General features: G+C 40.1%; 1 protein-coding gene across 2 annotated transcripts in view; it reads right to left on the bottom strand.

Moving 5' to 3' along the window:
* Positions 1-22,715, bottom strand: part of KITLG (KIT ligand) — a 98,628-nt gene that overhangs the window by 18,770 nt on the left and 57,143 nt on the right. For both annotated transcript variants that reach the window (XM_048500431.1, XM_048500432.1), the window contains 4 exons: positions 18,021-18,083; positions 7,786-7,962; positions 6,801-6,963; positions 6,267-6,350 (listed from right to left, as the gene is read on the bottom strand). In XM_048500431.1, coding sequence (XP_048356388.1) covers positions 6,267-6,350; positions 6,801-6,963; positions 7,786-7,962; positions 18,021-18,083 — 487 coding nt within the window. The remainder of the gene's footprint in view (positions 1-6,266; positions 6,351-6,800; positions 6,964-7,785; positions 7,963-18,020; positions 18,084-22,715) is intronic.

Raw genomic sequence — 22,715 nt, 5'->3', positions numbered from 1 at the left:
GCAGTGGCAGGAAATGTATGTATATATGACTGTCGGGAGGGGAGGAGGAAAGAATATCAACTCTACACATGGTCCCCTTCTTCAGCAGTGTGTGGTTAAGGGAATTGCTTTGTCTCTTTCAATTTGAGGGGTTATTTTTGGAAAGGACTACGATATCAATATAACAGTAATTAAAAGGCTTTTACAAAGCCATCAATTTTGACACTAGTGGGTGTGATGAGATCTGTGCCTTTAAGAATGACTTGATGGCCAGCGTTAAGAGAACCAGGAAAAGCAGGCCTGGGAGAGTTCTCTACAAAAAAACACCCCCTGCATGCCAGGAGTGAATGCTTCCTTGCGTGTAAATGCAAGAAGACCCCACTACAAGCCCACTTTGAAGTGGGAAGCTCTGAGGGAGCTGTTCCATGTATAATGGACCAAAATCAATTTTGCCAAAGTCTATCTTGCAGATCAACTTTCCCAGGCAAACATTTGGTCACTTCTTATTTATACTCTTAACCTTTAATTTAAGATTCATCTTACTTTTGAATTTAGCTGTAATCTGCTCCTAAAATTATTCTTTTTGCATAGGAATAGAAAACAATAACAGTTATAAGACACAGATGTTATGCTAGTGGAAACATTTCCTTTTAATCACTTCAAGAAAAGATGCAGCATCTACTTATCCAGAAACACAGGAAAATGCTGGTCGTGTGAAGAAAAGTTATCCATAAATCACTCCACTTTCTTTTTTAAGAACAGAGAATCTCAAACAAGAATTCAGTAAGTCTCGATGACCTCATACGATTTCATGCTTTACATCTGCTTGTGATCTGTTTGTTTGTTTATTTATTTATGTATTTATTTATTTTATTAAACTTGTATACCTCCCTCCCCCGAAGGGCTCAGGGCGGTTCACAGCAAGCAAACAAAACGAACAGGCAGATAAGCAAACAAATACCGTACTGGTCCTCATTAAAATACAGCGCTCAAATTATAATATACCATTTCAAAAACAACAGATGGAGTCTAACAGCTAAAACTCCTCTAGGGGGGGACAGCAGGGCCCTGGTTGTTAAAGGGGGGGCGCACATCAGCCTCACCAAAAGCCCGGTAGACTAGCTCAGTCTTACAGGCCCTGCAGAACTCATTAAGGTCCCGCAGGGCCCGGACAGCTGGAGGGAGAGCATTCCACCAGGCAGGGGCCAGGGCCGTAAAAGCCCTGGCTTGAGTGGAAGCCAGTCGCATCATGGAGGGGCCAGGGACCACCAGCAGATTGGCCTCTGCCGAACACAGAGGGTGAATTGGGACATATGGGGCCAGACGGTCCCATAGGTACGAGGGTCCCAGACCGTGTAAGGCCTTAAAGGTTAACATCAAATATTTTGCATCTTTCATAATCCAGTGACATACCCAGCTATAGTTAGTCTTGGATGATAATATACAAAATGTCAATTACATCAACAGATGAAAGAAAAATGAAATATAAAGATCAACTGTGGCCTTTCAAATAACAGCTGTAAGTATATTCCTGTTATTACAGAAAATCATGACATCAGTGTATTGGGTGGACCAAGATCTTCTGGAATTACCTCTCTGAAGAATTCTGATAGGATAATCTTCCAGAGAAGTTATGACATGCCTAAAAAATAGGCCAAATTAGGTTTTCAATCTGGATTGTCTAATCACAGAAGGGGATGTTAATAAACTATGTTGAAAAAATTAATGCAGAAAACCACATATTAATTCTTCTGCTGTGCGTGTGTTACCCAAGGATTAATTAAAATAAGATTGTTATCTGTACTACTTCAATGCATTTCTCACCTACACAGTAATTTGAAGTGCAATTCTAAACAAAGTTATACTTTCTAAATCCTTTCAAGTCAATAGATGTACAAGGGTGTAACTGTTCAGAACTATACTGCTGCTGACATAATTTTTAAAAGCTGGGCAAAGGAACAAAGCAGCAATTCCACTTCAATTTGGTAAAAAGCATAAATGTGAGAAATTTTAACCAACGCGATTACAAAGATCTTTTCCCCATCAATTCAATATATCAAAGTTTTTTTGAAAAACATAATCTCAAATGTGGACTCTGAAATCAATTGTTTCACGCTAGAGTACTATCAGCTTATGACAGTCCAACCAATCATCACTTGAACATACTACCTAAACAGGCACAAATTCAGAGGTTAATCAGAAAGAATTATGAAAAAATGGGGAACCCATAAGGACTTCTGGGGACGTCTAATTTCTTCTCCCCCATTAGTTCCTGGTCCTGGTCCTTGGCAGCTTCCATAGCCTATCTACTTTTTCTACTTCTTTATCTCCTTCCTAACCTTGTTGACCTACTGTTATTTGTGTGTCTCCCACCCACATCTTAAGCTTGCCCTCCTTCCTTTTCTTGTGGCCTTTACCTATATCAGGGGTAGGGAACCTTTAACACTCAAAGAGCCATTTGGATCCGTTTTCCACGGGAAACGAAAACACTTGGAGCCGCAAATAATTTTTGACATTTAAAATAAAGATAACACTATATAAATAGGGGTTTTTTAACCTTTTACTCCGCTCATTCTGAGAAGCGCATGGATGCGCCCGCCCTGCTGCCTGCAGGGCGGGCAAGGATGAAACTGGCGGCTTGGCCTTGCCGGCCACCGGGAAAGCACCCGTCCTGCTCCAATGGGGCGAGAGAGAGGGGAAGCCCGTGGCACGGCCCAGCTGACCGTGGGCAGTTGGTGCGCCCGCCCTGCTGCCTGCAGGGCGGGCAAGGATGGGGCCGGTGGCTCTGCTCGTGGAGCCACAGTGCAAGGGCAGAAGAGCCGCATGCGGCTCTCGAGCCGCAGGTTCCCTACCCCTGACCTATATGGAAAGACTCTGTCCCAGCTCTGCTGTATCTATCCCCAAGTGTGCAGTGGGGAAACTGCAAGGCCTTGCAGGGGTACCAATTTCCCACGCCACCCGCTTCTACAAATTATTTCCTCTTTCCCTTCTCCTGGTAACAACCACATCCTCACAATTCCCTACTTGCTGTACTCTTTCCACTAACCCACCAACCTACTTTTAATCTGTTCCCCCACCTTCAGATATATTTATTACAAACTTGATTTACACCTGGCTTTTCTCTACATTGGGGATCCAAATCAGCTTATATAATTCTCTCCTTACAGCAACCCTGTGAGGTAAGACTCAGGCCCCTTCCGCACTTGCAAAATAATGCGTTTTCAAACCACTTTCACAACTGTTTGCAAGTGGATTTTGCAATTCTGCACAGCTTCAAAGAGCACTGAAAGCAGTTTGCATGTGCGGAAGGAGCCTCAGAATGTGTAACTGCTCTAAGATGACCTTGTGAGCTTCCACAGCAGACCATGGATTTGAACCTGGGTCTCCCAATGGTTTCAGTGTGGAAACTGCTGTTGAACAGTAGAAAGCATCTAGGCCTGGGTGAGACATGCAAGTTGTGTGGTAACAAGTCGACCAGTGGTTGCTGGTGGGCCTGGCCCCAATGAACCTTCAAAGTCCAAAACAGTCCTGGAAAGGCTCCCGTCTCTTCCCACTGCTTCTAAAAGGCTTCATCTGGCAATTCTGTTGTGGTTATTGAGCAATAGACACAGATGGTATTTTTTCCTTAAAATATTTTTGCTTTCTGCAAACATGAAACTAACAGAATGGCAACATGTTGTATGTTGCAAATAGAAAATAGTAAAGTATTAATACTTGTCCTGTTTGTTGACTGTTGTCACATTAAAAATGGAAAATTGTACCTTTCCCAAAATATATGTGAGCACTCAGGAGCCATCACACACCTAGTTTTAAATGTACAGTCATTTAAACAAAATTCTAGTCTGCCTTTTCATCACATTTGATCCTCAAAATTGTGAACAATAAAAAAAATATATAAAATGCCAGTTCAAATGCCTACAACAGTACACCCTAAAACTTGAAGCATATAAAATAGAGAGGAACAAGAGATCATTATTATTCTACAACAAAGGCCTGGAAGGACCAAACAGTTTTAACTTGGCATCTAAAGGAATGCAATTACTTGGATCAGATATAACACTAAACTGTGGCAATATGAAATCATGTCTGGGTGGTATATGAACAAGCCCTGAAAAATCTTCAAGCTTAGTCATGTGATATCTCCTTACATTAGGTAAGCTAATGACTTCGTTGCTATAGCTGATGTTGCAAAACTTCAAAACATTGTTTACAATACTGATTTGTAGGGATAAATACAAACCATAGTTTGTCAGTTCAAAAATTATGGTGATTCATTTGTTCAGTGCACCTGTGATGTGTGGTGAGGTCAATGGCTGGGTTTTCTCCTTTCCCTCTGAAAACACTAAATGAAAGCATGCTTTAAAACAGCAATGAGCATCCCCCCAGTTTTATATGTTGGTAGGGAAGGATGTGAGTTAAGGAGGAATTTACAGCAATGACTCCAATCAATATAAAAATATACAGTCATGGCTGCTTCACAGCGTTGACCTACACAAAGGTTTAAGGTTACTCATATTTAAGTTTTCCACTATTCACTGACTGGCTAACAGGACTCTTTCCAGCCACACCACCAGCATGTCACCAGAGGTGAGGCTGAGTTTGTGGCTGCTGCACCTCTCGTCTCTCCCTGCATTTGCAGTTGAATTCCACAATCCCCCCCCAGAAAACTCTCTTTTGACCTGCCATTGGCCTGAAAGCTGTCATTTGGGCCCTACTGGTCCCCTGACTGGCCCGTTGGCCATGGGTCCACTTCTCCTCTTAGGCCAGGGAGAGCAGGTGCAGCTCTCCTGCAATTGCTTCTCCACTACCACTACTAGGCCCTCCTGGCTCCGCTTCCCTCCTTTCAGCTTTTCTGCTTTCAAGTCCAGCCTCCCACCTGCTTTCCTTGGCCCCACTGGTCCTCCCAGTTTGCCTCTTCTGCTGCTTGTCTATGGCAGTGTTGCTTGGCCTTGCATTCTGGTGCTTCCTTGAAGACCTGCCCCATGTCTTTGAGGGATTTCAGCTAGTATGTGGGGGTAGGGGGAGGGGGAGAACATCAATGATGGCAAGTGAAGTCATCCATGTACATTATTTTTTTTTACTTTTCGTAAAACTGATATTTACATTTGAGTATGACTGGTGAGGCTCTGACTCCCCTGCCTGCATGTCTCTGTTCTGCACACCAGCTTTTCTGATGACAGAAGTGTGACAAAGAAGTTCCCACCAACTACCAAAAACCTGAGCTGGAGATCATGGGACTGATGTGGGCAAAACCCATGGTTGCTGCAATGATACAGGGAATTGGATGACATAGAGCGGAAAAGCCATCTCATCATATCAAATCATGGTTTGACATTACGTCTGAGCCAACTAAGTGTTAGTAGCTGGGAATGTGTTATACACTCAGGACATCAGCATAAAGAAAACGCAATTACAGTACCCATCTACCAAACTGTCAAAGATGGTGTGAGATGATTTTGGCTTCAGGTGAGGATTTAGTCAATCTAAGACCTTAACTCACATTCTGGAGGATCTTAGCTCAGTGTACATTCAGGCAATTAAACAGATTCCAAATGGTGTTTTGGTTGCCCTCTGTGATAAAGCTCTGGTTTGAGATCTAGACATCATACTACAATCTGTGAGATTATATGAACTTAACTATATGGCAGCAGTAACATAAAAAGACAACTCAAAGTGGGTTCAATAAAGAGATCACTGCATTGCAAATATTGATTAGTTCAATCACTGTCTCGCTGCTGTTTGGCTTTCACATAATGTCCATCTATGATTGCTGTTTTAGGAAGAGAATGAGGAAGTGAGTAGCAGTTTAAATATATTTCTCTGAATTATCAGAATATGATTAACTCTCTGTGATTGATGTTGGCAGGATATTGGGATCTATAAATGGCACACCACCAGTGGATTTTTACACAAGAAGAGCCCTGCTGGCTCAGACCAATGTTTCATCTAGTCCTGTATCCTGTCTCACACAGTGGTCAACAAATTACTCTTGAAAGCCAACAACAGAAAATAGAGAATGGGGCCTTCTCCTGATGTTGCTTTCTGGACTGTTTAATTCCTCTGAATGCAGAGGTTCCCTTTACTCACCTATTCTCCATGAATCTGTCTCACCCCCTTTTAAAAACATCTATGCTCAGGGCCATCAATTCACTGTAAATTGCACTTTTGCACTGTTATTAAACCAATTATGAATTATTAACCTGCACAATTAATACTGCTCATTCTTTTTTTCGTTTTCCACTGAGAAAGAAATCTTTCACGATGGTAACACAATCCTTTGTACTTACTGTTGCCGTTATCACCACTGCTCACATTCCTAAGGGAGCTAGCAGCAACTGGAGGTAACAAAAATGGCTTGGTGATTCTTGACTCTGTGGCAGAAAGAGGGTGCATTGGCGTTTTTACTTTGGAAAACTGCAGATAATTACTAAATACTGCAACGAGAGCACAAATTATGCATAAGACTGATCCATAAAACAACATGTTTTAGCTGAGTTGTTCAACCTATAGATTCAACCAAAGACTAATCCAAAATATTTCCTTCACAAACAAAATCCAATTTCCCCAAAATCTGTTTTAAATACACACAAGTTCGTCTCATGACTTTCAGAAATGCTTAATGTTTCTATAACATGCTGCAGAGGCTAAGAGTTTACCAGAGCTAGTTGTCACAGTTCAATAGCTGGCTGTCAACCAGAGAACAATCTGTGGCTATATCTAATGAACTGTGATTGCATATGAAAGACTGACATAAACCCATTAAAGGAGTTATGCGAATATCCTCCAGCAGAGGATATTTCCATATGCAAATGAATTCTTACCATTTGGGGTTTTTACTGTGGCTGAAAGAAGAACACACTCCTTCTGTTCTGGTTTATTGGCAATGGCTTTGTAGACTTCAATAGTGCTATTAAAATGCTCAAAGAAGTCTTCTGGGAACAGCTGATCTTCCTTATAAAGATAATCACTTTGTCTTCTAAAATTCTATAGAAAAAGAAAATTAATTTTAAATATAAAATTCTATAGAAATGGAAAATTCATTTTAAAAGAACAGCTTACACTGATCTATGAAAATCGATTATTCATCATTGGAATAAATCATGTATGGACTATGAGAATCTTCATTGGGTTGCAAAGATTTTAGTGGGTGGTACACAACCCTTCCTCAAATCAAGCATAATAGCTTTGAGTGATTTTGCCATCAAGTCACAGCTGACTTATGGTGACCTCACATGGTTTTCAAGGCAAGAGACATTCAGAGGGGGTTGTCATTGTCCACCTCTGCATGGGCTAAGGACTGAAAGAGCAATGACTGGCCAAAGGCCACTCAGTAAGCTTCAGGTGGAGAAGTGGGGAACTGAACCCACCACTTTTAAACACTGCCTCTCATATGCTAGCTTTACCCCATGTATTTGTCGTATCATAGACACAGAACTAACACACATGCAAAACACCCCCACCAGCATGAACATCAGAAAATAATCAACATTTCATAACCAGATGAAATTATGCCCTCATTATGTTGAACATACATAGGAAGGGCATGGTGTTAATGTGCTCAATCCCTCGTGAGATTGGTGAACTTAGTCTTTCTCCCCATCTCTGCAAATTTCCATGTAACCACAAGGCAGTGGAAAGACATACAGAATATTTTTAATATAATATGAAGCTGTAGAAAGGACTTGAGAAGAATGCTAATATAATCTTGGAGTTGAGAGAGTGATCGCTGTAGAGGAGACAGTATAATAATCTACACATTCATTATCATTTAGAAACAAAAAGGAGAATCACTGTTAAGATCATTACCTTATTTTTAGGAGAAAGACATGCCATTATATCATTGATGATCCTTGTGAGATTATTGATGATTGAATAATTACTTAAGACATCTGACATATCTGAAATTTTTTTAAATTTTTGGAGAAGATTATTCAGACTCTTTGTCAATTCAGGGACCATCAAATGCAACCAACAATGATTAGGCTGTCAAGGATGATAAAAGAAAAAAAAAGAATAAAATTACATTCCAAACAAAACAACTGTTTCAGTAATTTAAGTATGTAAAAGTAGATTAACATGTTGTTTCCAATCAGTATTAGCTGGCACTTTGTTGAATTGAACTTCAGCTGCCATTAGGTAGCCTGCTGTTTTCTTGAATCCTTTTTGCAGTTCCTAACAACTCATCTAAACATAACTAGGTCAGCCATGACTGTCAACAGATGTTGCCATGTCTGTTTCTTCCCTGTTTACCAATCTGAGGACTGGCAAAAATCACAGCTAGTTTTTAACAACTTTTAAATTCACTGTGCTGGAATTTATTCTATATTCATGCCATTTTTTAAAAAGATCAACCAGATCAATAATTATATATTTTATTCTTAAATTATTCTTTTAATTAAAGGAAAATTATTTAAATGTTTTGTTGTAAGTAAGGTTAATGTTGTAAGGATTTTAGCTGACTAAAACTTTATTCCATGACTTAGGGTACATCGTGTAAACTTCAGGGATCTGAAACCTAGATGGCTGCCCAGTATATGGGGCAGGACACAGTAATCAATTTACCTCCATTTGACACCTCTGTGAAACAATCTGAAAAGGAATAACAGGCTCAAGGTCATTCAGGATGCTTCATGATTCAGGCAGGGATTTAAACCCAGTCATCCTCAGTCAAATTCCAACATTAACAATATTATCCTAATTGGAGTAACACTCTTCTAAATTTACTTTAGTCAATGAGCTTAGATGGGTAACTATTTAGGATTGCAGTACGACTCCACTACCTTGTGCAGCCAAAATTTTGGATCTCCCTGTCACAACCCCAGACTTGTCCAATAAATGGGTTTGTTGGCCACTTCCCTCACCCAAACTTGTCCAATAAACTTTGAAAGCAGAATTCTTATTTATTGATTGCAAGCATAGAAAAGCTGTTTGTATTGTCAGAACTGAGTATGTTAGAACAGGTGAAGCATTATATCCCCCAGCACAGATACATCAGGCCCACAACTCTGCCCCCTTACCTTCCCAGTGGCGGGGAAGCGCTCTCTCTCTCTCTCTCTCTCTCTCTCTCACACACACACACACTCTCACTCTCTCTCTCTCACTCTCTCTCTCTCTCTCTCTCTCTCTCTCTCTCTTCTCAGACGGTGAGAACTGGAATGAAGAGATTCGGTCACAACCCCCTCCACTACAGCTGCAGACATAGATAAGGGCAGACTGGTAGACAGGGAGAAAACAAAACAATTTCCAAGGCTGCTTCAGCATTACTCTCTTTGTAGAAAGAAATATGGCAGGATCCTAACTAGTACTTTAGAGGATCATGACACTCCCTCCCCAGGGAATTCATCTCTCTCCCTCTATAGTTGTGTCTGCCAACAGTGAAACCCTTTTTGTTTTATCTGGTATACTCCCAATAACTGCTACTGACCCTGCTCGCTAGTTTTGGGATTATGTGTCTATGTATTTTTACTGAATTACTGAATTAGTTTATACATACTTTATTTCAAATGTTGTTTTAATGTTGAAATGTTTTAATGATTTGATGTTTGCTGCCTTCGCACCTATTTGGGTAGAAGGGCCATATATACATGTTTTGAATAAATAAACAAGCCTTTCTGCCAGTGAGCACATTTCATTAGGCTTTTAATCACCTAGTGACCAAAAAAGAAGAGTAATTGGAGCTTCTGTTTTTTCTTTAAGCTTAACAGATACTTTGCTGAAAGTAATCTGCAATGTATTACAATAATACTGGATACATTGTATGTCTGTGAAAAGTGCCAAACCCAGTGTATTTCTAGGAATGAATCATCATCATCATCATCATCATCATCATCATCATCATCATCATCATTTATTTATTTCTTCGTTTTCTAAACCCCCCTATCCCCGAGGGGCGCTGGGCAGTTTACAACATAAAAATCCAATACAATACTAACAAGGAGCAAACAATAGAAACAATTTACCTAGGCTCCAACAGTTTAAATGCTAAAATAAACAATAAAATCCCATTTAAAACAGCGGTAATACAATAAAAGGTGCCAAAAAAACTATTAACAGACCATCTCCCCAAAACAGAAAAAGGGAAGGACGGCGGGTCCCAATAATATAAGGGCAACCCTGATGTTGAAGCAGAGCAAAAAGGAGGGGGCACCACCACAGCGGATGGACGCTTCAAAGGCACAGTGGAACAACTCAGTCTTACAAACCCTGCGGAATTCTCCAAGATCCCGCAAGGCCCGGACAGCTGCAACAAGAGTGTTCCATCAGGCCGGGGCCAGAGCCGTAAATGCCCTGGCTCGTGTGGAGGCCAACCGCATCATTGAGGGGCCGGGGACCACCAGAAAATTGGCCTCTGCCAAACGCAAATTGGTCTCTGCCAAATTAGGGACATAGAGGGTAATGCAGTTCCGAAAGTACGAGGGTCCCAAGCCGCATAAGGCCTTGAAAGTCAAAACCCACACCTTGAAAATGAAAATCATTATCATTAATATTATTCAATTATTATTGAAAATTATTATTATCATCATCATCATTATCATTATTAATTGATTAAATTTATATGCCACCCACCCCCAGAGGGCTCTGGGCAGTGTACAACATAAAATAACATAACAAGAAGAATCCCAAATATAAATATAAATAGAGCTCTATAACATTAAATAACTAAAACCATTTAAAAATACAGCATACAATATACAGCATCCAGTTTAAACAGTTCAAAAAAACCCCTAAGAGGGGAACAGAGGTCCCATAGATGTAATAGGGACCACCTAAGTTAAGGAGGGAGAGGGGGGACACCAATCAGCAGCCAGCCTCCCCAAAAGCCCGGTGAAACAACTCAGTCTTGCAGGCCCTGCGGAACTCACCAAGATCCCGCAGGGCCCTAACAGATGATGGAAGAGTGTTCCACCAGGCAAGGGCCAGAGCTGTAAAAGCCCTGGCCCTAGTGGAGGCCAGCCGCATCATAGAGGGGCTGGGAACTACCAGACGATTGGCCTCTGCCGAACGAATGCTAAACTAATATTATCAATCCACTTCCCTCACACCAGTATTGTGCTTAAATCAATACACAATGAATCTAGGCATCATGTATTTTGATGGGCACTGCTGCCCATATATATAGTTTAAGATTTCTTATTCATCAAATTAAACTGCATTATATAAAACAGAGCCCCTCAGAAACTAACAAAAGTTATTCCAGCATAAGCTTTCATGAGTTTCAGAGCTCACAAACAAGGCAACATGAAATAAATTAATACTGCAAATGGGATTTATGAATGACTACTTCTACTATCAGACAAACTCCAGATGTTGTCAAGAGTTCAGATGTCCCAAGGCCCATGTGTTTTTTATTAAAATACAGAATATTCATGTGAGAAAATTTCACCACAAGTAGGAAAACAAGTTGTTCCATGAGAAATGAGGATATGTGAAATACATTTCTCAATTTCTGGCACACTAAGGCAGATAGGAAATTTTAGGAAGCCTGCTGGGTCTGGAGCTTCACTTAGGTCAGATAATGAGAGAAATTGATTAATCTGGACAGACTGGCACAAATTAGCAGGAGGTGAGCAGCACTTCTTGTCTGCAGCATGACATTTCTCATAGTCATAAGGTGCCTGGGGACTCCCTCAATATCTGTGAATAGATACTCAGTTGCTACATGGAGAGTGGGCAAGAGAGCATTGGCCTTGCCCACTGCAGCTACATGATCACTCATGAGCAAAGCATCCATGCATAGAGGAATGGCTGTACACCCTCCTTGTGATCAGCAACATTTGGAAAGCAGCATCCGTGACTATAAAGGTGAAGCGTACATAGGGGCACTGCACTAAGCAGATGTTACAGCAATAGTGGAATGGGATGCGGTCGATATATTCCTGCCTGCTTTCCCTCTGCAAGTGTCCAATCAATGCATAGAGGAGTCACATGTAGAAGGCTAGCGAAAAGCATGTTATGTGGCTAGAACTGGATGATAACCAAATAGATATTCATTTGTAGTAACTCTAAGGATGGAGCTCTTTATAATCATCATCTAATTTCTGTACAGATAGAACTAATAATTGATTTTTGGAGATTGTGTCTTCCCACAAGCTACTTCAGACTTCTTATGGGATATTTCATGAATGGTTCCCTAAATTAAAAATTGTTATTAACTTTAGTTAATAATAAATTTTAAATTTAAATTTTAAATTTAAATTTTAAAACGCTCTTATTCAGTGTTATTGATGATAAAATAACCCACCATTTCTAATGAAATGCTTTATGTAGTGATCAGCACATTTGGGACATTCAGCAAATCATTTACCTGTGGTTGAACAGTGCACATTTGACTTGACATGAATTAACTCATGTAAAAAAGATGACTGAGCATAATCCCATACCACTTTTCCACAGCTCCCACCATCCCTTCACCTTATCAAGTGCTGTTTGCTGCATTGTTTAAATGCATGTAGCATCAACACTTCACAACTGGTAACCCTCTTACCAAAGGTGTCTACTTGTATTCCTTATTGTTGCCTGGTTCAGTGATCATTAATAACAAAGACAAGGAAGCTGTTTAAATCCAGATCATGTCATGACCTGTCAGACTTAGCTATGCCAGGGGACCCGGAGGACTCCTCAGATGAAAAATTAGACATTGGCATCACATCCATTCCTCAGTCAGCAGCAGAGGCACCAGAGGTGGATGAGACAGTCCATGTATGGTCAGAATTAGTCACTGCCAGGCACAAACAGAGATGACCCTCAGCCCCTCCCCCCCAGCACCAGATCAGATACAGGGGGTCCAACACTGGCATACCCTCTCCGCACTTCTCCTGACCCCCAGGAACAGTGCAGGAAAAGGCTGAGCAGTGACATGCATGAGAGGAGATGCAGTGCACACTTGGATGCTCAGCATCAGCCAGGCATCAGCTATAACAGAAAGTTTTTTCAGGAACAGGTCTGATGAATGATCTAGGTGCACAGCATCTCTGGCTGCCAGGTGAACATATGACTTAAAAGAGGCCAAGAGAAGAGCTGCTGTGTGGTAGCAGTGCCTCTATTACATGCCAGTACCACTCTTTGCTGTGCTGAATACTGAGTCTCCTGCCCCAATCTTGGCTTGTGCTGCCACCACCGGATTGCATTCTCCTGACTATTAGGCCTCAGAACCTTAAGCCAATAAACAAAGTATGGATCAGCAGCATTTATTCATTAGAGAAGAAGAGGAGTTTGGATTTATACCTCAACTTTCTCTCCTGTAAGGAGACCCAAGGAGGCTTACAAGCTCCTTTCCCTTCCTCTCCCCACAACAGACACCTTGTGAGATAGGTGGGGTTGAGAGAGTTCCGAAGAACTGGGACCAGCCCAAGGTCACCCAGCAGGAATGTAAGAGTGCAGAAACACATCTGGTTCACCAGATAAGCCTCCGCCACTCAGGTGGAGGAGTGGGGAATCAAACCCGGTTCTCCCGATTAGAATCCACCTGCTCTTAACCTCTACACTATGCTGGCTCTCAAAGTACCAAAGCTTGGCACAACCAGTTCTGAAAGATGTGGCATTTGCCATCCCCTTTATCCAGTTGCAATTCCCCCCTCCTGCTTTCCCAAGAAGTTGTGAAAAACTGCCCCTGTAGCTGAGGTGCCCAAAGGTCAGCGGCAGATAGCAGAAGACAGCCACCTGGCTTCCTGCCCTCACTAGATTCTTGTTCTATCATTTTATAATGTAGTGTTTCTTGACAGTAGCTCTTTTTCTCTTGGGATCAGGGTGTCAGGGGAAGCCTAGTTATCTACAAAGTGTGTGAAGTCATAAAATAAAGATCAAGGAAAGAATGGCCCAGATGGCAGTGGTTACATATACCGTTTCCCCGAATATAAGACATCCCCAGAAAATAAGATGTAGTAGAGGTTTTGCTGAAGTGCGAAATAGAAGACATCCCCCAAAAGTAAGACGTAGCAAAGTTTTTGTTTGGAAGCATGCCTGACGAACAGAATACAGAAATATAAGACATTCCCTGAAAATAAGACATAGCGCATCTTTGGGAGCAAAAATTAATATAAGACACTGTCTTATATTCGGGGAAACACGGTAGCAGGCTGGTTACATATATCTGTTAGCAGCATTGATTGGTTTGGTTAAAGCAGTTACATTGAATTAGGAACACATCTCAGTCACAAAGATACTGTCTCCCTGACACTGACCTCTTTTTGGCTTGTGCACTTGATCTATTTGCTTATGTGTACTACCTCATGGAGATTGTAGTTCACATATGCACACTTTTCTGCCATCCAACTCTTAGTTTTAAAACTTGACTAACAAAAGATTTGTTACTAACAAAAGACTAACCTGATTTGTTGTTTTTCCCCCTCACTAGATTCTTGTTCTATCATTTTATAATGTAGTGTTTCTTGACAAGAAAGAGAGGTGAACTATTGCAATTTAGAACAATTTATACATACACACTTGTATAAGCCACATGAAAGTTGTCGTTATTGTTCATCTTTATGAACAGCAGCTCTGGACAGTGGCTTCCCTCACATACTCAAGACCTTGTAGCACACGATGGGAACTTATGGGAACTTATGCTGTAAATGGGAACTTATGGGAACTTATGCTGTAAAGCCTACAGAAGTGATTACTTCATAGGCATCATGTTGTTCAGCACTGTATTTAATTCAAACATCAAACCCCACTAGTGAAGGATTTTACTTGCATGTAAAGTTCAATTGTAGTGAACTTAAATGCCAATCATGTTTGTGATGAAGTTCTCAGGGTCTCTGGTAAAAAAAATGGGGAGAGGGAAGAGAGATGTCAAGCATGCAAAGCCTTCACCAGTTTTTATCATGTGATGATTGGACTGAGATAGTACAGATGAAATAATGCCAATCTTTTAAATACAGGCAAGAGATTAAGACCATGCACATTTGCACAGTCCTTTTCTTTTCCTCTCTCTTTCAAGAAAAACTACACATTAAATCAATAAAATGGTTCAGTAAACTAGGAGAAGGGACCACAGAAATTAATATATGTGTACACACACACACCCTTTCATATCACACCTGAGGCTCAAATAGGGTTTCGTAATCAACAGTGCCTACAATGATAGCAATGCACCCTTTCTAAGGCTGGTCCCTCATCAACAATATTAATGGGACTCAACTTATGACCTTCACAACATATGACATGCTTCGTGTCCTAGAATATTACTCTTCAGAATATAACACTTCAGTCAACTGTGCTCTCACAAAGGTTTAAGATTGACAAAACAACAGTGTTCCGGTTTCCTACTAAAAACTAGTATGTCTATTATTTGCATTTCAAGTGTGGGTGGAAGCCAAATTCATCATGCAAGGATCTTTACACACATGAAGAAACTAGGGTTTTTTTTTTTTATCATCCATCAAAACAAGATGAGATGCTAAGATCTCAAGCTTTTTGGGTGGGGAGGAAAGTGTTGAGCCTTTCCTCCCATGCTGTTTTCCTGATCTGAAACTGTCAAATGAAGAAGAGCTCCCTTTCTATCCTGTAAGAAGACTCAAAGGGGCTAACAAACTCTTTTTCCTCCCCCCCCCTGCACAACAAACACCCTGTGAGGTAGGTAGGGCTGAAAGCTCTAAAGAACTATGACTAGCCCAAGGTCACCCAGCCGGCATGTGTTGCACAGGCTAATCTGAATTGCCCAGATAAGCCTCTACAGATCAAGTGGCAGAGCAGGGAATCAAACCCGGCTCCTCCAGATTAGAGTACACCTGCTCTTAACCACTACGCCACTGCTGCTGGAAGTACTGTTTGCCCCAGTGGAACAACCTGAATGTCCTATTACAAGTCCTGGTTCAGATTCCATTTGAGTAAAACTAGAGGTCTACAGGACTGTTAAATGTAGGGAAAATGGCATGATGCTTTGGCTGGCGCTGAAACTCAAAATTCCTTCCACCGCCCGAATTGCCCCATTGCCACCAATGGCTGATGGCCTGGGGCCAGTGTTTCTGGACTGCAATGCCAGTGGAAGCCAACTAATGTCAGCTTTACCCCTGGCCCACCTACCCCATATGCCCAAACTTCCAGTTTTTGCCACTGCAGACCTGAGGGGTGGCTGGCCATGGCACCTCTGCCCCCTCCGTTGGTGGGAGTAGTCCTTGTGCCAGTGGAGGGGGCAAATGCATTTGAATGGCCCTCCGACACTTCCTATGAGCAGACCACCTGGATTGGGCTGTAAGAATCAGTTTTGTACTTCTTTTAAAAATCTAATCTATAACTTTTATAACATATAAGTAAAACATAAGAACATAAAAACATAGCAGTAATACTGTTTACATAGAAAAGCTGTAGGCTTCCTTGAATAATGAGTACCATGCAAAATTAATGAATTATAATACTTTGATGGTAGCATTTTTGCTACTAAAAACAATTTTAAAAACTGGAAAATAATATATAACTTCATTAGAATTCCTCAAGTTTATTGGGAGTGTTTACCAAGGGCTAACAGAATCATCCTTGAGCAATGTTTGCAAATGCATATTACCGTATATACTCATGTATAAGTCGAGTTTTTCAGCACATTTTTGTGCTGAAAAAGTCCCCCTCAACTTATACGCGAGTGAGCTGTATTTTAAAAAATATTTTAGGCTTTTTAATTTGTCGGCTGCTAGGGGGCGCAGTTTTTAGGTTAGCAGCACCAGAATTTCAGGGTATCATCAGGTGACACTCCTGATGATACCAGCCAGGTTTGGGGAAGTTTGGTTCAGGGGGTCCAAAGGTATGGATCCCCAAAGTGGGTGCTCCCATCCCCCATTGTTTCCAATGGAAGCTAATAGTAGATGGGGCTACCTTTTTGAGGGTCCATAACTTTGGACCCCCTGAACCAAACTTCACCAAGCCTGGGTGGTATCATCTGGAGGGTCTCCTAAAGATACTCTGAAATGTTGGTACTGCTAACATAAACATTCCTCCTCTGACAGGTTGTGTGAATGTCCCTTCTAAAATGACACCTGCCATGAGTAATTTAAAAAAAATATGTACACTAAAAATAATGAACTATTCTTTTAAAAAGCAGTGTAGTTTTGAGTCACAGTGAACAGGCATGTTCATTCCAGTTTTTATTGTAAGATCCATTGTTTAAAACCCTTCCTTACAAAAAAGCTAAGGTTTTTGTACTTTTAAAGTTATTGTTAATACCATATTGTTCTTGTTGACCCTCTTTTCCACTTACAGAGCTAGTTTACTGCTTTTCTTTGAAATAAATATTCAAAAACATTTAACCTACTGATGCCTCAATTAATGCAATTTTATTGGTATCTATTTTTATTTTTGAAATTTACCAGTAGTTGCTGCATTTCCCACCCTCGACTTATACGCGAGTCAATAAGTTTTCCCAGTTTTTTTGGTAAAATTAGGTGCCTCAACTTATATGCAGGTCGACTTATACATGAGTACATACGGTATTTCAAATACTTCATAACATCTGTAAAATAACATCATTACTACACTGGATCTGAGAATGCTTAGAAAAGAAACAGAGGAATTAGGTAGGAAAAGAACAAGGCAATACATGTATGTCATTAAAAATAAAATATTCTTTTGATTAAATTCATTAAAAGAGATAATAATAGTAATTACTTCAGCTAGTAGTTGTTCACTTCTCTTCATTTCTGGCAATATCTTATGTATCTTTCCTTGGAGGAAAAGATAATTATACACATGCTGCTCCCTACTTCTGCCAGAGTTATTGTATAACATGATCTCAAATACAAACCACTGATACAGCCAAACATCTATAATATTCCCTGTTCTTGATCACTGACAAAAGAATATCGCATTTTATAATTGTTTAAGGAAAGTATCTAAGACACAACCTGGCCTGTCTTTAATTTTAATTTTTGTAATTCTCTCACAGAAATCATGGAGCTCAACTTGAACTGGGTTATATTCAGATAAGGGGTCTTGAATGGCATCTGGTTAGCATGAACTGAAAACCATGAAGTTCACCTGACATAAAATTAGAAAGCAAGAACCCATTTGTTTTGCTTTTAAGTTACTGGAAATAAGCAAGTGGCTCTACATACCAGACTGTCCATCTTCTCGACATATTTAAGGGTTATCCTATAATCATTTGGAAGATTTCCAACCTACAAAGAGACAATAAAAGTTTAAAGTGTTATTTATTGATTTAAATTCATGTACTTTAAAAAAAATAAACTTATTTTAGCTCATTTAGACAAGGTAAGACAGAAGAATGTGAGACAGGGCTTAATGTACTAACCCAACAGAATTTTAAAAAGGAGCCCAGTGCGGCAGAGTGTAGCTGCAATACTAAACTCAAAAGTTCTGCTTGTGAAAAAAAAATCTACCAATAAACATAATACTCTATTTGATAATAATTATAAAAAAAAATTGGAGCAAAGTTGAACAAGACCTAAGCAGATGGGGAAAATTACAGTTTCTCTTGGGCAGAATTGCCACAATAAAAATGAATGTTCTGCCTAGAATATTGTTTCTATTTCAGTCAATACCAGTAATAATCTCTGAGGAAACATTCAAAGATTGAATAAAGGAGTACTGGGCACATGAACCAAAAGGTGTTACCCCAATTTGTATGTCAGGGAAGGAAACCAAGAACAAAACTTAAGAAATTGCTAGATAGCAGGGAAAGAAGACAGGAGGATTGCTAATATCTATAGTTTGTTATTACAATAGGATACTGAAAGAGGTAATAAAAGAGTCAATAATAAGATGGGCAGAAAATGTAGGGCACACCATTCAACTACAAGACTTTTAATGATGTGGCGAGGGGGTAATTTTATCATGTGTCTTTCAAACTGTTAGCCGCTTTGGTTAAGGTGACCAGATGGTCACCTTTGTGATCCGGGATGGGAAGCAGGGGCGCGCAGCTGCAGAAGCGCACAGGCTTCTGGCCATGTGCTCCTGCGGCCGGGCGCACGGGAGGCTGCCGCACTGCCTTGCGCCCCCAAGGCAGTGCAGCAGCCTCCCAAAAATCGGGACAATTTGTAGAACCCGCGGGACGCGGGACAAATTGTCTAAAGGTGTGACAGTCCCGCCAAAAGCGGGACGGCTGGTCAGCCTAGCTTTGGTGGCCCTTGTGAGGGCAGAAATTGGGATATAATTTTTGCAAATCAATCAATCATTTATGATGGGGTTGTCCAACTGTGAAGAAATGTTGGCAAATTATCTGTAATGTCTTTCCTGAGGCAGTGAAAAGGAAAATGGCTTGTAATTCAATGCTCCTTCTTTTTGGACAGATAGAAAAGGCTGAAAAAACAGCATGGGTATCTCAGTTCAGTAAGCCTTTATTGGCATATGAAACAAAACAGTATATAATACAGTAATGGGTATCTATTGTGAAATATGATAGCTGCACTGATTGCAAAATTTTGGACACAAAGACACCTTCAATATAATTATGGTTAAGGACAAATTATATTATGCAAGCAGAGAAAATGAATAACACTGTATACTCAGAATTTACTTGTGAAAAGGCGGAGGCCTGTTACTACTTGAATATATTTAAAACAATGGAAGAGTAATACTTCTACATCTTACATTGCTATACAGAACTATATTTGGGTTATGTATCTAAAATTAAGAGTATCTAATCAGAATCAGTTAGTATGATACAATCAAGCTTGGCTAAAATAGAATATATTTTATGACTTTGCTGTAATATTGTAATATTTATTAATTTAACCCCCCTTTTCCTATCATGATTCAAATTTTGTAAGCAACACATACACATACACACACATAAACACACAAGAGAAGAGTGACAGAAGGTAATTCATGCTGAATTCCCCCCTTTGCTATTCTCCATTGCCACATGGCAGTGAAATGTCAGAGCGTAATACAGGGCCATTTGGAAAAGGGGAAGCTATGAAAATCATTTCACCAACTCAGTCAGTTCATAGAATACTAGATTCAGCCTCAACATTAACTGTGGGTGACTTCTCTATTGAGTGCCACATTGATATACTATGCTGAGCTGGTTCTAAATCTTTTAAAAGATGGGATTCAAACAGACACATCTCTGTCAGTCAGCATGAGGGCAAGCACTTCACTAAGACTGGAATTTTAAAAAGCCTCTTTAAAAGGGGATGGTATGGGAAGTGTAGTTTAGTATCTAGAATGCTGGCTCTATCAACTCCCAGGAGAGATGAGCTAATTTAAGATACTAATGTAAGATCAAGCAATGCTAACAAGACTCCTATCATCAGTATTTCCGGAAGTTAGAATTCAGCATATGTGAATAATAGATTCTCTAATTTTGGTTCATAAAAGATTATAATGCCTAGTAGAAGAATGAGTATTAAGATAAGGGGTAGATTAATGTTTTGGAAGGTGAAGTAGAGGTGAAGTTTACCTATATTTGTCACACAAAGACCTAAAAAAGTAACATGCAAATAAAAGGGAAATTACTTGCAATTTAATTATCTCCTATATTGTCATGGAGCAGGGAACATTTTAAAACTAAGATGCTGTGTACATCAGGGTTGAATACTAGTGGCACTGGATCAAAATGTATTTAAAAGGGGTTTTTCTATCACAGGATGTAATGCTAACCCAGGAACGACTCTGACAAGGGAAGGCGGATGGGAAGAACTGTCCAGAGAATATATCCCCAAGGCTGATGTCAGCTGTAAAACTGTTGAAAGTAGGCAGTGTTGAAAGTTGAAAGTAGGCAGTGTTACATATGCATTGGTTCAACAACAAATATGTAGCAAGAAAAGAATTCACCAATGTGTGACTGTTCATTTCGGGTTTTCTTAAGTTTTTATTTAATTTTTAAAATGGGACACATTAATTGTGAATGCATCTATAATCTGATTTTGCCTTTAACTGAAAACAGAATATTGGACTTATTGTGAAGGTTCCTTTTGTTTGAAAATGAGGAAGACATCCTGGCACTTTTGGGTTCTCCTCTTTCCATCAACCTAGGAAGCAGGAACTAGACTGCTTTTCTCACCACTGGTGACGAGGACAGTGTCCTTCCTCTTCAGTTTGGAGACTTCTGTAGTTCCTAAAGATACTACTTTGTGTGCCTTGAGACTTCCTCCATTCCAGACTACTGAAAAAACTTGGTCAGGAGAACAAACCTTAAACCTTAACAGGACCAAGTACTACTAAAGGAAACAGAATGGGGAAAAAGCAATAGTTTCACAAACTACCTCCCTTTTGATAAACAGGTGTCCCCACCAATGGAGACAAAAAAAGTTTGGGTGAGTCCAGGATGTCCTTCTCATTCTCAAACAAATGGAATCATCATGATAAGTCCAACTTTCCATTTCCATTTTAGGAAGACATCTTGGTATGTCACAAAGCCACATCACTAATGGGAGGGTCTTAACTGTCAACCCCCATAACAGGTCTGTCTACACCACATTCTGAAGCACCCATGCCACTGGCCATTTGCTGAAGATTTCTTACAAAGGTTTCCTCTGCCAGCAGCTTATCCACCCACAATTTCACTGTATAAAGTACATGAATAAAGTTAGTTTGCACTGGTGATTCTGCGCACATGTTTTTTCCCATTTGTTTTGCTTTCAATGAGACATCAAAGCTATGATAACTCAATATGAGAATCTGCAATATGTGCATATTTCGAGTTGTCATAGCTTTGAAGATGTTGCACTTAAAAAAAGAGAAAAACAACATATGCACGGTATCACCAGTCCAAATTGACTTGATCCATGTACTTTATACACTGAAATCACAGTTGGATGAGCTGCAAGCAAAGGAAACCTCTGTCTGAAACACTCAACAATGGCCAATGACATGGAGAATCTCTGCAGCAGCACAAAATGGTAGGGGCGAGCTGTGGAGAAAATGAAAGTGGAAGCTGCTAAGTTGGACGGGAAAAACAAAATGTTTCCTGATTCCTACATGTCTCAGGAAAAAAGAAACCCTATTTAGTTTTTTCAAAATAAAACATTTTGAGTGAAAATAAAACATCTTCCAAACATTTTGAGGGAAAAGCTGCACAGAATGCCAACAGGAAACATTTTATATTTCAGCTTCAAAATATTTTATTTGTGTTGTGCAAAATGGGCCAGAGTGAGGACACAAACAGCTTTTATTTTATTTTAATACTGTAAGGCCTGAACGCTAGGGAGGACAAATACTTTAACAAAGTTAGGCACATGAAAGGGAAAGATCTTGCAATTTAGCCACTCTGTGAGAAATAATCTCCTAAGGTTCTCAAACAATCCAATATACTCTCTGAGGAGGCAGGAAAAAAAACTGAACAGACAGGCACTCCCCTCTCCATGGGGTAGGGAGTGGAAAGAACAATATAGTTCCTGCTTCCTAGGATGATGGAAACAGAAGTACCTAAATGTGCCAGGAATTCCTCCACATTTCAAACAAAAATCTGACATTATTACAGCATTTCAAACTTTGTGCACAGTGAACGTAATAAAAGAGGCCACAGGATGCAAATATCCTTGAAATCACAGGAAAAAAGTGCAATTCACAGTGGTTCTTTCTTCTAGAAAGATATTTTCTCGAGCCTATTTTTATTCAATTTGACATGTTCTTCCGCGGTTTTCTTTTGTATCTATTGCATCTTCCCATGTAAGCAGCTATTTTCCGTCTGCTGTGCTAAGGGATACAATATTAGCTACATGCCTAACAAAAAGTGACGACCACAGCTTCAGGTGCAGTTTTCTATACTCAGTATGCTAGGATGATATTTAGCTGTATCAGCAAGTGTATATTCCTTTAAGAAAGGTCACCATAAGATGAAATGT

This window comes from Sphaerodactylus townsendi, linkage group LG06 (assembly GCF_021028975.2).
Source record: "Sphaerodactylus townsendi isolate TG3544 linkage group LG06, MPM_Stown_v2.3, whole genome shotgun sequence".
In the NCBI taxonomy this organism is placed as follows: Eukaryota; Metazoa; Chordata; class Lepidosauria; order Squamata; family Sphaerodactylidae; genus Sphaerodactylus; species Sphaerodactylus townsendi.
Note: the sequence above shows the minus strand (reverse complement) of the source record. Positions and strands in the feature narration are given on the sequence as shown.